Here is a 14,322-nt window from a genome sequence, read left to right as displayed (position 1 = left end):
CTCTAAGAAAAGCCAGCAGCTGAGCAACGCCAGCTTCAGACTGTAACTTTGATGGTTTCTGTACAAAACATCTTCTGGGCAGGGCAACTATTTTGAAATGCAAAGCCACTCAGAGGCAACCTCAAAACCACATTCCAGTTTTAGACAAGACTTCAGGATGCGGCACACCTCAGTCACAGTAATACTGGAAAAGAGCCTCCAGTGGAAGGAAGACAATGCAGATACTAAAGGAAAAACGTCTGCAGAAAAGGAAAACGACACTGCTGCTGCGTCTCCCCATGTCACTACTTTAGGACAAGCCTGAAGGAGGTGGCGTATGCCTGGGTGAAATCCTAACTTTAGAAGACCGAGACACTCGATGACGCGGGAGAGAAGGCTTTAACGTGAGACCGCTTGAACCACAGGGCCTCCTCCGGGCCCAAGTACCACCACGATGCGGAACGCGGGCGCAAATTCCCTCACGCTCTCAACAGAAAACGCGGAGTAGGCCACGGCGCGGGGCCTGACCCCTTCTCGCCCGCTGCCCAGCTTGCCCAGGCCCGGGCACCGCTGGCCCGCCGAGGCCCCGCTGCGCCCCTGCCCGCCCGCTCCCCCCACAGCGGCGGCCGCGGCCGTTACACAACCCTCCCCACCGCGAAGGCGGCGGCTCACCCTCCCACGAGGCTGAAAGGCGGCTGCCGCTGATTGGCGTGCGCCCGCGCGCTGCCGCGCCTCAGCCCCCTCAATTGGCCGAACGCCGCGTAATAACTGCGCGAAGAGGCCCGCGAGCGCGCCGCGATTGGCCGCGGCCCTGACGGACCGCCCTATATAAGGGCCGCGGGAGGGGCCGACCCCTAGTCCTCGGACGCGGGTTGCAGGGGGTGTGACGCTCTCCGGCCGCCGCGGGAAGATGGCGACGCTGAAGGCCGTGTGCGTGATGAAGGGGGACGGCCCCGTGCAGGGCGTCATCCAGTTCCAGCAGCAGGTAACGGCGCGACCCTGTCGCTCTGCACCTCTCCCGGGGGCTCGCCTGGCCGCAGTGCTGAGTCATCGTGCGGGGCAGGCGGCGGCGCGGTTCTCCCCCCCACCCCCCGCCTCGGCGGCTGCGGAGGCCGGTGGGAGCTGCGCTGGGCCGGCTCGTCGTGGGCCGCGGCCCCGCGGTGCTGGGAGGGTGTGGGGCTGTTGCTCTTGCTGTGTCCCCGGGTCAGGCTGGGCCCGCCCGGTGCTGGGCGACCCGGGCCCTGCGGGCCCCGGCGCAGAGGAGCGTGCGGGGACCAGTGATGGGGGGGGGGTGCCTTCTGCCCTGATCGGGGGTGTTCAGCTGAGCTCGGTGCTGGAGCCGGCATTAGTCTTACTGCGGAGCTTGTTTACCACTGTCGGAGTAGGGCTGAACGGAGCTGTAGTTGCCGAACGGCCGGAGCCCTTTTGAATGCTCGCTCATTTATAGTCGATAAGGAAGTTGGGGCTGCGTACGGGCAGTACTGTATCTGTAGGGGAGGAATGACTTCGGGGTTAGTTGTGCTTCCAAATGGAAGTGCATGATTGTTCTCAAAAGCAAGCAATCTGGTAAAAGGCATTCCTTTTCCTTGTTGGTACATAATAGGAAGAGTGCATTTTAGGTGGGTAAATAAATGTAAACATTCTGTGACATACTCTATTGGCATATAGAATCAGTTAATGTAAGGTAGTTGTTGATGTCTTGGTAGCTGAACTTGTAGTGGAGTCTCCAGTGTGTTCTGTTGACTAGGAAGCTTCATTTGACAGAAGGCCATTTAATGCCATAGTCATTTTCCTGATAATAAATTCTTTCCATTAAAGGGTAATGGACCAGTAAAAGTTACCGGAAGAATCAGTGGCTTGACTGATGGAGATCATGGCTTCCATGTCCATGAATTTGGTGATAATACAAATGGTAAGATGTCTATCCAAGCTTTTGACTTGCAGCTGTAATGTGATTGCTCAGCTTTAAAGATCTGCTTTTAGTGTTGCAGCAGCAACTAGTGTAGGTGTACTTGGGTCTCATGACTGCAAGTCTGTGTTAAAAAATGATGATGTTTCCTAAGGAATTGCTTCCCATTTAATACTTTGAACATGTTTAGGCAGGTGTTCAAGATCTGACATATCAAGCAGTAACATAAGTACTTTGACAACCTAGTGTTAAGAAGAAAGCTTTCAATTGAGCCTGGAGTATTCTAGAATGAGTAATCTTACTTTATTGAACTTGTAAGTCTGTAGTAGGTTACTCACCTCTAGAGGATTAGTAGAACATGGAACAGGAGAGTAGCTATTTCACTTCTCTTAGCTATGGGAGGACCACTTTGGTGTAGTGCATAAGCAACAGATTTAAACTGGCTGCTGCAAAAAAAATCTACTTTTGATGGCTGTGTTCTGTTTCAGGGTGTACCAGTGCAGGTTCTCACTTCAATCCTGAAGGCAAGCAGCATGGTGGACCAAAGGATGCAGAAAGGTGAGTTTAATGTGCCTGGCCTCTTACTGGGTAGCTCCTCCATGCAGCAGCCATCTAAGTGCCACTCTGTGCTTGGGAGGCCACTTCATAAATAATGCTGGGACAATAACGGAAGAAAACTGGTAATTCCTGCAGGACTTCTAGAGTCACTTAAAGGCTCTGATAACTGTACAGCAATTTGAAGCCAAGGTGTCTGACAAGAGTATGGGTAAAATGTAGTCTTTGGGACATAATCTTGGTTTTATCACAGCTTGGGGAGAAGGGGAAATAAAGGCTTTTAGTAAGTGAAGGTTTCTCAAGATGTGAGTGTGGGCAATTCATGTGTTAAAGCCTTATTTGGTCAGTGGTTATCCAGTTCAGTTTCGAGGCCAGCTTTTGACAACAGGAGCCCTAAACTGTTGGTTGTTGAGGTGTATGCAGGCCTGTCATGTGGCAGATCAGGATCATCAGTGGAAGGTGCTGAGGCTTCAGGGGAGACTGCAAGGTGAATACAAAGCTGTGTGTGCCTGGGCATGGTGGCTTTTTATTGGGTCTGCTGGGCTGTTCTTGGCCTGTTAGCTTAGGTACTGTACTACCAACAGCACATACTCAGGGGCCATGTGTCAGTACAGGGTGTGATGCTTATGCTGAATATCTCTACCTCAGTGGGAGCTGAGACCTAGTTCTTCCCCTGGAAGCAGTTTTCATAGTCCAGTTACCTTCAAGAAATGCTTGCATGTTTGACACCTGAAGTCTGAATGGCTGGTTTCAAATAGTATGCTGACTGGGTTTGGGGGCTGGGAGGGGGCTGCACAGGAGCTGAAGGCCAGTATTATAGTGAGTGGAGCTAGGAGCAAGTGTAAAAGATAGGCTGGTCTTGCACAGGTAGGGTCTCGACTAGCATTGGCACCAACTTGGCAGTGTGGTTAGCCTTCAAATGCTCATGTTTATGTCCATAACTGCACCTTCTGTGACTGATAATTTACACCTGAGTGATCAGTTGCATGCCAGACCAAGCAAGCTGGCTGCTAGCCAGCTGTCTGGATGACAGAGCAGCATGAAATGGTGTGCTCATGGGCTTCACTGGCAGCCAGCTGCTCCATTGCTAAAGGTCAAAGTTGCATGAACAGTGTGGCTTTTGCTGGTTCTGTTTTGTCAAATCCTGCTTCTGGTGTAACATGCCTGCTCAGGCAGCTGTAGGCTGGGGAATTCCTTAGGGGGGTATGAGAACTAGATCACGCTTTTATCAGCGTAGAGTTGAAACAATTGGACTGAAGCTTCCTTCCTGGAAGCTTAAATCAAGCAAATTCCTGAAGGGAAAACTGCCTTTGACCTGATCTTGCAGGACTTGGTTAAAAATATGAAATTGGTGCTATGCTAAGAAGCTGGTAGTCAGCATTCAGGGAGCTGAGCTGGTTACCCTGCATGCATGGAGAGTTTTAGAAATGAGTTGGTATTCAAGGTTCTGAATCTGGATAGAAGAGTCTTGCAGAACATCATCAACTTGTCTTTTGAGTGAATAGTTTTATCTGGGGCAGATGTGTAGGAAACAATATGCTGGAATGTCCAGAAGTTCAGTGAAGACTGAAGTGCTTGAGGCTTAATTCTTAGGGAAAGTCCTAGCAGAGGTCTAGCTCCAATAAAAACTGTGCCAAGTATATGGCAAAATGCCAAGTAAACTCAAAATAGTCATGTCTGGTACCAGTTAGGACTTTGCTAGCACTTAATGCATCCCCTTTGACCTGTCACTTGACAAACTGCTTTTACTAATCGTATTTAAACCTAAAACCTGCAGCTGCTTGTGGAATAGCTGATGTGTCACAGACATTAAAAGGTTTTAAGAATAGTGGCAGGGTTTACACCAAACCTTGTACATGCAGGAAAGGTTGTCTCACCTGATTTGAGAGACTTTCTTTGAGCAGAGGGAGATGCCATGAGCATGGAGGAATCTTGGCTATAAGAGTTGTGCACTGTTGGCTTCTTGGGGAGTGATGGCATTCCTTTCCCCAAAGTTGATTAACCTACCAGTTTCAAGTTCTACCTAGGACTGAACTTTAATCATCCCTTGAACTAAAGGAGTTGAAATAGTGGAAGTGTTCAAGATTGACTGGTGGTGGCAAATGAGGATGTGCTGTTACAATAAGGTGGACTGCTTGAGTCTAGTAACTATGGGTATTGTATTGTCCAGGCCATCACTTAAAAGAGCTTTCCATTTAACCAAGTTTTCTATGTGTTTCTCTGCATCTTTGTGTAGGCATGTGGGAGACCTTGGCAATGTGAATGCTAAAGGAGGAGTGGCAGAAGTGGAAATAGAAGATCCCATCATTTCTCTTAGCGGACCACATAGCATCATTGGACGTACCATGGTGGTAAGTGTCTTGGTGCCTACTTGGATGCTTTAAGGAACTCTAGAGCAGTTTTGACAGTGAGTGGAGACTTTTTGATGCTGGAGGCCAGTCCCTGGTGTTTGTTGTAGAACTTCTGGTGCAAGATTTCCAAATGTGGGGAGTTCTTTGAAGCCTTGCCTTGAAGTCCTCTGTGTATTAGTATGGCACTTCATTGCCATGAGATCTTAATTTTCTGCCTGCCTTCTGAAGATGTTCCATTTAACTTTGCTTCTTCCAGTTGTGAGTGACTAAAGCAATCCGATTTGATGAAGGAACTGGCAGTCTGGCACAAATGCTGTCACTGAAAGGCATGGCAATGGGTGCTTTGGGGCACTGTTCACTAGTACTGGTCTGGTAGCTGCTGGTGTAACTTGTGCTGTGGCCTCCCTGGGAAGGAGGAAGACAGAGGCTGAGTGGACTTGGCCACCCATGAGCACTGTCAGTCTTGTTTTCCTTGGGAACCCAGTGTGTGCTGAAATCACCGTACTGCTGCATGCAACAGGCTTGGGCTGATGGCCAAGGAGTGGGGAGATGGATGGTGTGGCCAAGGCACAGCCTGCAGTGCAGTGGTCAGCCTTGTGTTGTAAGGGTGACCTTGAATGTCAAGCCCAAGCTTGCTCTTGGACTAGTAATGACTTTTTGAAACATGGGGTTTTGGTGACTTCCGGTTCAAACAAATTCAGCTGAAGGCAACTTATCTTTTTAGACAAGTGTAGTCTTTTAGTGTGGCTATCAATTTGGCATTCAGGGTTACATAATTACAATAGGTTCTCTGTTGTGTAACACCCTGCAGGTAGCTGGCAATACTGCTTGTCACTGCTGCTACTAATGTGAGTAGTGAAAAATGTTGATTAGTTATGCAATAACATGAATTAAGATATCTTCAATTCTCTTTTAGGTCCATGAAAAACCTGATGACCTGGGTAGAGGGGGAGATAATGAGAGCAAATTAACTGGAAATGCTGGCCCTCGTTTAGCTTGTGGTGTAATTGGAATAGCGAAGAGCTAAGTATTGTACCTGAGATCCTTAAGACAACAGTGATGAATGGGCTGTATTTCATTGCAAATGCTGTACTTGCCTCTCCTTGTGAAGCAAAATATCTATCACTTAATCCCATTACTAGTCTGCATTCTGAGTATCACTTAAACTGGTGAAGATTGACTTAATTTTGTATTATGTTTATTTCAATTAAAGTGACCCTGATGGAATGTCTCTGTAGTCTTCTGCTAAAGCATCTGCTGTAACCATTAAGTATAACTTCACTAACTGCACTACCTGTTCTGTGTAATGGAAGATGTGTAGTATTGGTCACATCCTGAACACCAAAACTTACAGTGTACTGTGTGATTTGGAGGATTAGCTTTATGAGCTTTGGCAAGACTACTCACCAAAGAGCAGTAGGCAGTCTATGTATCAGGGCTTCCTCCTAGCAAAGTTGCAGCATTTGTAGGTTTCAAACTTGTGTAATAAACATGCTGGACAAATACACCTTGGTCTTGCTGTCTATAAAAAAAAACCAACCACCAGACCTCTACTTGCTGATGTGCTAACATGGAAAAGTCAGCCTGGAGTCCACAGTGTCAGTAGTTAATTTGCTAGACACCAACAGCATCCAACAAGTTGCTTCCAGCCAGTCACCCTGGCACAACTGAGACCTGAGCTCCATCACTTTGTTTCTTGCATTGTCATGTGTTTTGCTGTGACAGAATCCCATGTTGTGTGGTAGTAACCTGACACCCTCTGCATGTTACAGCCAGGGGTTTTATGTGCCAAAGGACAGATGCTGCTTTGCAGAAATACCTTCTTGCTGTAAAATGTAATGGGGTGTGCATGACACTTGTGACACGCACGTGTGACTGCAAAGTGTGTGTGTGCATGTGGTGGGGAGGCGTTAAGCCCATAAAATGGTCTGGTTCCAGCATGTGTCCTTGTGCCTCACCTGGACCTCTGGCTGTGTGGGTTGCATTGTTCTGGGCTGGTGTGCAGTGAAAAGTCTGGATGTGTTGAAGACAACTCCTTTCTTCAAGCTGTGCAGGAGTGTCTAGCATGGTCTTTCCTTAAAAAGGATACACATGGCCGGAAGTTCTGTACAATTCCATAAAGCTTTTCAGCAGTGTAATCCTTATATACTAGTGCCAGCTTTTTTTTTTTCTTTCTCTTAGACACAGATTTCCAAGTCTTTAATAGAGAAAATTACTAATTTTAATGAAGACTTGTATCAACATTCCTTTATCTTGTACATAAGAGATACTCATGGAAGTAGTTGGTTGTAGTTCTAGACACCTAGATTTCAGTGTAGCGTGTTACAAATGGAATGGCTTTTGGTAGTATAGCAATAATACTGTAAATTTAAATGCTTTAAACTTAACATTCATTGCAGGTGGCAAACAATTGTGTGTACAGTCTCTACCCACCTGTACCTCTTCCAGTGGATTAGTCTATGCTCTGATTCAGCTGCTGCAGCAGAATTAAGATAGTGACTGCACCTTTCAGTTCCCTCCTTATGCATCAGGGGAGGCCGAGCACACCCGCAACTACCAAGTGCTCAACAACTGTAGGTCAAGCTGTAGAGGAAGGGGAGCTCTGACAGCTCTAACACTTGCCTCCCCTCCCCACCATTCTCAGTGCTGAACCTTGCTGCTTTGAAAGCCTGGCACATGCAGATCTTGACTTTCAAACCTGTTTTGCTGGGTTCAGCGTCTGACATCACGCTAGCCTACAGGTCACTGCTGTACTGAAGAATGTAGAATGCTCGGTTTATGTACAAATCATTGTAATTGGCAAGCACAGGCTCAATCACCAAGGTGTTAATTGCTAACAGTGTATTGTCTTTATCAGTAATGGGTGCTTGCACTGAGCTAACCTTTACATACAAATTTCTAGCTTGTCTTATTTTAAAGCCAGAAAGCTGGTAGTTGTAGAAGGGTAGGATACAGTTACACTGGTGATGCTGTAAAGATGATGCATCGCCAGTAGGTTTATTACACAATCACTGCTTCAGAAGGCAGTAAGAAATTGTTCTGCAATGGACATCCAAGTTTTCCTAGGCTTTGTCCTCAAATTCCTAATAAGGGAAATGGAGAGAATGTGAGGTGGCATTTGTGTGAACAGATAAGCCTTCTGTCTCATTCTTGTTGTCAAATCTTTTAATAAAGTATATTCATTAAAAAAATCCTACCTCTTTATAGAATTATGGCAGTTTTTACTAAGACAGGTCTTAAAACATAAGACATAAATGTCTGGCTTTGTATGAAAAAAGTTAGTTCCACTGGCCCAGCATGAAACAAACATTAAGGACACAAGTTGCAACACATGGAAGTTGAGTTCACTACAAGTATGTAAACAGTTTTTTTTCTCTCTTTATTCTGCTATTGCAAGAACATAAAAATATATGTCCTCTCCCCAGTCCATAACTCCACATTTGCTTTCCCACCCCCCTCCCTCCCCCAGAAAAAATTCCCTCTGCCGCAGAGCAGCTATGAAAAAGTACTGATGTAAGAAAGCAGCTGCCCTTCACTTCGGGAAAAAAACCCAACTTTCAAAGTAGAACACACCTATATCAAGGAGAAAAAAAAAATATTAAATATGCACAGGATTCATACAATTTTCCCATTACGCTTCTAGAGTTAAACAAGCTTCAACTGAAGGCTGGGGGTGTGGCTGATCGACGGGTGAGCGTGTTTGGGGCAGAACTGCCAGGGCTCCGACTCCGCTCAGTACAGCGCTGTTGGCGCCTGAAGGGCCGACCACCAAGAACTAGTCTTTGCCCTCTTAACATTTGACAACATTACTTGAGTGATATGGAGAGAAGATGGCAAAACTTACACAAATACAAGAAAATGCACTCTGTCCATCAGTCTGATAGGTACAACACTAGGTGGGTAAAAATTCTAAACCTACCTCTTGCAGGATTACAGGAGGTAGACATCGTTAACACAGACAACAGTAGCAGCCCAGATTTGTCTGAATGAAGAGGCAGCATTTTAAAATCCTCACGCACCCTCCCGCCTCCCTTCCTTTTCCCGGCCCCATTTAAAAAAAATAGCATTTTATATTGTGTTTTGGTGTCTTTGATTTCTCTTTCACCCCGCTTTCCAAAAAGCATCAATGAATAACAAGTACAAAAGATGCTGAACCAGTGTGCTTCCTAGCCCACCACACACAGTAATTTTATAACATCACAAGCAGAGCAGACTAAGTATGTCTGAAGGTGTCCACTTTTTTAAAAAAGGCTAATTAGGGCAACATTTACCACAGAACCAGTTGGAGGGGGAGAAAAAGAAGAAGAAGAAAAAAAAAAAGAAAAAAAACTGATTGCATTGCAAACACTAAACAGTTAACTCTTCAATTAACATTTTAAAACAACTAACTTTTACCTAGTATGGTCAAGTAGATCATTAAAATGCAGCAATCTAAAAATCAAGATGACTATTACAAATAAAATTTGCTTCTGTGAATAGCTACACAAACAGATGTACTTCTTTCAACAAATATAAACAAAACAGTCTAATTTAGACTCCAGTACAGCATTAACAGTTCAAACTTTAAGATGTTGAACACTCCTTTTCCACTTCAGTGCAGTGTAGGAAGAATAGCACACGTTAAAGTTTGTTACGAAAATAGAGTTTATTAAAAACACATCCCTATTGTTTTGAGGAGCTTTCACCGTTACCTTTTCTTAAATTAAAAAAAAAATAGAAAGCACTTCTACTTCTGATTTGTAAACTTTTTAAAGTCAAAACTTTAAAAAAGTTACAGCAAAAATGGGTAATATTTTAATCATATCTTCAGTATTTCATGTTATGTTGTGGCTATTTTAAATAGAAGGGAAGCAATCAAATTGCTTACAATTCCCCACCAACTACTGAGGGGCTGTGATATAAGCAGAAGCAAATATAATACAGCAGACTGTACAACTCTAAAGGTCTACACTCCAACAAATGTCACTGTCATCTTTCGACAACTTCCAGTCGCTAGCGAGGAGCCTCCGCCACTGAGCCCATATCCTTTTCCGCTTGTTCCACAGATGAGGTAGCCTCGGATGTTAACTCTTCAACAGGTTTTACACCTGTAGATTCAGACTCTCCCGCAGCAAGTTCTGAAACAATGTCTGCGTCTTCCATTTTGCCGCTATGAGATTCATGGTTTTTGTCACCATCTGCCCTGTCTGTCATCTCTGATTTTTCCTTTCCTCGATTTTCTTCCTTGTCTCTACGAGACTCCCTATCTCTCGAATCTCTCTCTCTGTCTCGATGGCCACTGGACCGCCTGTTTCTGTCCTCCAAGTCTCTGTGTCTATCACGCTCAGGGCTTCTTCGTCCCCAGTCTCGCCTGTCACGATTACCAAGTCGCTCGTGATCTCTGTCATCGTTGCGGTTACCATAGCGCTCACGATCGTTTTCTACCCGATTTCCGAAAGATCTCCTTCCAAACCTTTCCTGGTCTCTGTTAGGCGTGAACGTCTGCCTGTCATTCCTAAACTGCCTCCCATCTCTGTTATCCTCGGGTCCGCCTGGCCCCCCGCTTCCCGGCATCCCCCCAGGTCTCACAAAGTGACCGGGCGGTGGGAAGGGGGTTTTCATTCCGTGGGGGGGAGGCATCCCAAAGCCCCCTGGCCCCGGCGGGGGCCCTCTGTGCATCATGTGGGGAGGCATGTGTCGCGGTGGCATCAAGGGAAACCGCTGCAGAGGAGGGGGTGGCATTCCTGGCGGTCGCTGGAGTGGTATCAAACCAGGCCGGGCACCTAAGAGGCCAGTGGATGGAGTCTGCAACCCAACAACAGGGGCTGGTGGGGGCGGCGCAACTCCTTGAGTGCCTGAAAAAAACAGACACACACACACACACACACAAAGTAAAATCAGAGGCTGGCTGGAGGGAAATAAAAGCATTTTCATAATTTCAAAAACATTCTGAAATAATCTCGTGAAATGAGTAACACCAAAATTTGGGGGGGAGCAGCCTGCAAAGTTTCCTGTGCTGGTTTACTGTCGTGGTTTAACCCCAGCCAGCAACTAAGCACCACGCAGCTGCTCACTCACTTCTCCCCCACCCAGTGGGATGGGGGAGAGAATTGGGGGAAAAAAAGTATAACTCATGGGTTCACATAAGAACAGTTTAATAGGACAGAAAGAAAGAAAGAAACTAATAACAATAACAGTAACAATAATAAAATTACAATAATAATGTAAGGATTGGAATATACAAAGCAAGTGATGCACAATGCAATTGCTCACCACTCGCCGATCAATGCCCAGTTAGTTCCTGAGCAGCGATGCCCCCAGGCCAACTCCCCCCAGTTTATATACTGGGCATGATGTCACACAGTATGGAATACCCCTTTGGCCAGTTTGGGTCAGCTGTCCTGGCTGTGTCCCCTCCCAACTGCTTGTGCACCTGCTTGACGGCAGAGCATGGGGGAAACTGAAAAATCCTTGACTTTTAGTCTAAACACTACTGAGCAACAACTGAAAACATCAGTGTGTTATCAACATTCTTCTCATACTGAATCCAAAACATAACACTGTACCAGCTACTAGAAAGAAAATAAACTCTACCCCAGCTGAAACCAGGGCATCTGCATACTGTAAAGAGAGCACTGTCTTTAAACAGAAGTTTGTGTTGTGCTAGAAGTAATTAATATTGCAATGGTAGTAACTAATTACTTATCCTAAAGGCTTCCTTTTGTGAAGAAGCCATTGCCATTTTGCAGGTCAGAGCTCCTCCTGATCTCCAGCTCAGTGTCTTGCTTCGTCAACTGACTGCTGACGAAACACCTTCCTAATAGGTTATGCTTCCTAGGCTTCTAATTAAAGACACCTCACCTCCTGTAGTCAGCTTTAAAACCTTTCTCCTCAATTACAAACGTCAGTGAAATTGTATCTGGCTAAAATGCTTGAGATTTGAACTGGTCATCAACAAGATTTTCAACATGCAGAAGAGGTGGCAGATACAGTAAGCTATGAAGGGAGAGGCAAGGTCAGAACAGGGCTGGAGTAGGAACAGAAAATCACAGAGAGTTCAATTTACCATTCCAGAGAAAAGGGATACAACAAAGCTTAATTTTAGTAGAATAAACCTTGCAATGTAAACCAAAAGGAAATGCAACAGGTAATTTCTGGGGTTTTTTTTAAAATATGGTTTTCCATCCTTCATAGCACATAATCCAACACCAACTATTTTCCATTTTTGTTCCTGGACTCTTGTTTTTAGCATGGTATTCGTAAGATGAAAAGAATTAACTCTCAAAACATACTGTTTGAGAAAGGTCAGCCCAAAGCTTGTTGACATCAACATGACAAGCCAAAATGAACAAGGATTACCAAGCTCCAGCTGAGGACTTCATATGTGTGCCAGCTCATCTCACATGTCTCCTTTTGTTTGAACTAGTGATACTGTTGTCTCATGTTCTCTGTAGCCTTTATACTGGATCTACCTGCTCCTTCTGCTCACTAGCAGTTATTTACCTGAAAATAAGCTCCGTATCTGAGAAAGAATGTGTTGTTTTTTAAACTCCCCAACTGAAATTTAAAGGAATCAACAGTTGCCAGCAGAACAAGCACAAATCTCTCCTAATCCATCCTGCATTCCTTTGTAAATTTGTTGAAACTATATACTAACAAAATGAAAGTTAAGAACGCAGGTTACGTAAAATTTTGTACCTCCTGCCCTAGGTAAAACTACAATGTGAAATAGCTGTATGAATTAATACTAGAATTAAATACTTGGCAGTGTCATCAGTGAAAACTGCACTTTGATTTCAGCTTCATGAGCACAATGGAGCAGGCGTCCCAAATAACTTTCCATTCAGCTATCGTAGCTTCCCTCTTCCTCCATCTGATTTAGTTAGCATTTCTATCCCAATTCTGAAGAACATACGTTGCCCTTTCACCACACCACTTCTGCTTAACATCTCCAACAGAAACCTTTTTATGAGTGCTCTTCATATTCATATTAGAAGGAAATTATATTTTGCCTATCAGGAGAACTCAGGTAACAAAGGTGTGAGTATTCTTCCAGTCCATGGTATTCTTACCTTCCCCTCCAAGCAGTCACTTTTAAGACACGGCTTGATAGGTCACACTCTTTGAAAGAAATGTTCCAGCAGCAACAGCATATTTTTTCTGGTTTTTTGGTTTGGGGTTTTTTTTCATTTTAACTTCAAAATGCACAGCCCTCCCCCTCCTCCTGTTCATAATCACGGCTGTAAGTCACCTAGTTTAAACTCCTCCCATGACTCAGTACTACAGATCTGACAAGACAAACATATGGCTTAATGATGTCTTCCAAGAATGTTATTTTGCTGAATTCTGAGGTTTAGGGATATTTTTGTTGATAACTAAGTTCTTCCACAGAAGATTAAAAATAAGGCAGAAAAGAATAATTGAGATCAAATGAGCTGGAGTGGATAAGCATATGCTTCTGCTCTACATCAGCAGAGTAGATGTGGGTTACAACAGCATGAACATGAGGCAAGTGTGAAAGGCTTTTTTAAATTTAACAAGTACGAGTAATTTAATTTCTCAACCATACTTCATGCATAGAAGCAGCATAATGGTAGCTGAAACTCACTCTTTCAATATGGACTGCATCAGCAGGGTAGCTGAACACTGTTTTAAATCAGCCCACTCAAATGTTGAGGCTGAAGTACACTAGAAAGAACTATTAGAGCTTCCTTGCTGTGCTAACAAATCAGGCACCAATTAAAAATGTACTCTTGAAGGTGTCCAGAAACACATCCAAGTTTACTAAGAACACTCAGTAAAATCAGTGGTACAGATTGCACATGCAGTGTCTAGGAAAATTTAAAGCCTTTTGTTGTCTTATATAGGGAGAGACAGTATGTAAAATTTAAATAGTCTGTCAAACTTGAAAAGAAGTACCAGAGCTCCTAGAGAAACAATGAAGTGATTTTAATGACCATCTCATACCTGGCCAGACGAGTGACAGAATTTATCTGCCCCAGCCTGTATGTATTCATTTGTTCACAACTGTAAGCCTTTTTGTAGGAGCTAACCTTGTCTTCTCGCTTATGGGTATGAAATACAGCCATCCCTTTCACCAATTGCTTATTCTACGTAACTTGGCCAAGACAGGGCTTTTAATACTGGAGACAAAATCCTCAGACCTTACACCTAATATGTTATTCTGTTCAAATGTGTAAAAATATAGATTGCTTTCACAACTTATTTTTATTTGTAACTTTTAGCAGTGATGCACAGTGAAAGGTCTTCAGAACTTGCGAAGTGTTTACTATGAAGAACGCAGATGCAAGTGTACTAGGAAAACCCATCGCCAAGAGTGTTGTTTCAGAGGTGCAAGAACAATCACACAGTGCCAAGTTTCATAATTTCACTTTACTTGTAAGACATAGCCAAAATGCTATAGCTGTCCTGAAGAAGTGTCTTCTATCCAGAGAGATCACAGGAGTCACCCTTACTATTTTCATAAATTAGGTAAAAAGCCAGATTTCTGTGTCACTGTAATTCCATTTCTGATTATCTTTTCTTCTG

General features: G+C 44.4%; 2 protein-coding genes across 5 annotated transcripts in view; one reads left to right on the top strand and one right to left on the bottom strand.

Moving 5' to 3' along the window:
• The first annotated feature begins 761 nt into the window (after positions 1–761).
• SOD1 (superoxide dismutase 1) lies at positions 762–6,301 on the top strand. The gene is made up of 5 exons (XM_069785253.1): positions 762–964; positions 1,798–1,891; positions 2,377–2,446; positions 4,680–4,794; positions 5,711–6,301. Exons 1-5 carry the CDS (start codon positions 890–892, stop codon positions 5,819–5,821), a joined length of 465 nt encoding a protein of 154 aa, XP_069641354.1. The 5' UTR covers positions 762–889; the 3' UTR covers positions 5,822–6,301.
• Positions 6,302–8,152: 1,851 nt separating this feature from the next.
• SCAF4 (SR-related CTD associated factor 4) overlaps positions 8,153–14,322 on the bottom strand; it is a 47,727-nt gene continuing 41,557 nt past the window's right edge. For all 4 annotated transcript variants that reach the window (XM_069785248.1, XM_069785249.1, XM_069785251.1 and 1 more), the window contains one exon: positions 8,153–10,628. In XM_069785248.1, the coding sequence (XP_069641349.1) occupies positions 9,787–10,628 (842 nt within the window). In that variant the 3' untranslated portion in view covers positions 8,153–9,786. The remainder of the gene's footprint in view (positions 10,629–14,322) is intronic.

This window comes from Haliaeetus albicilla, chromosome 6, assembly GCF_947461875.1.
Source record: "Haliaeetus albicilla chromosome 6, bHalAlb1.1, whole genome shotgun sequence".
NCBI lineage: Eukaryota > Metazoa > Chordata > Aves > Accipitriformes > Accipitridae > Haliaeetus > Haliaeetus albicilla.
Note: the sequence above shows the minus strand (reverse complement) of the source record. Positions and strands in the feature narration are given on the sequence as shown.

Coding starts and splice junctions, on each gene's coding strand:
- SOD1 (XM_069785253.1), top strand. CDS start 890: ATGGCGACGCTGAAGGCCGTGTGCGTGATGAAGGGGGACGGCCCCGTG. Junction 965..1,797: donor TCATCCAGTTCCAGCAGCAG/GTAACGGCGCGA, acceptor TTTCCATTAAAG/GGTAATGGACCAGTAAAAGT. Junction 2,447..4,679: donor GGACCAAAGGATGCAGAAAG/GTGAGTTTAATG, acceptor ATCTTTGTGTAG/GCATGTGGGAGACCTTGGCA.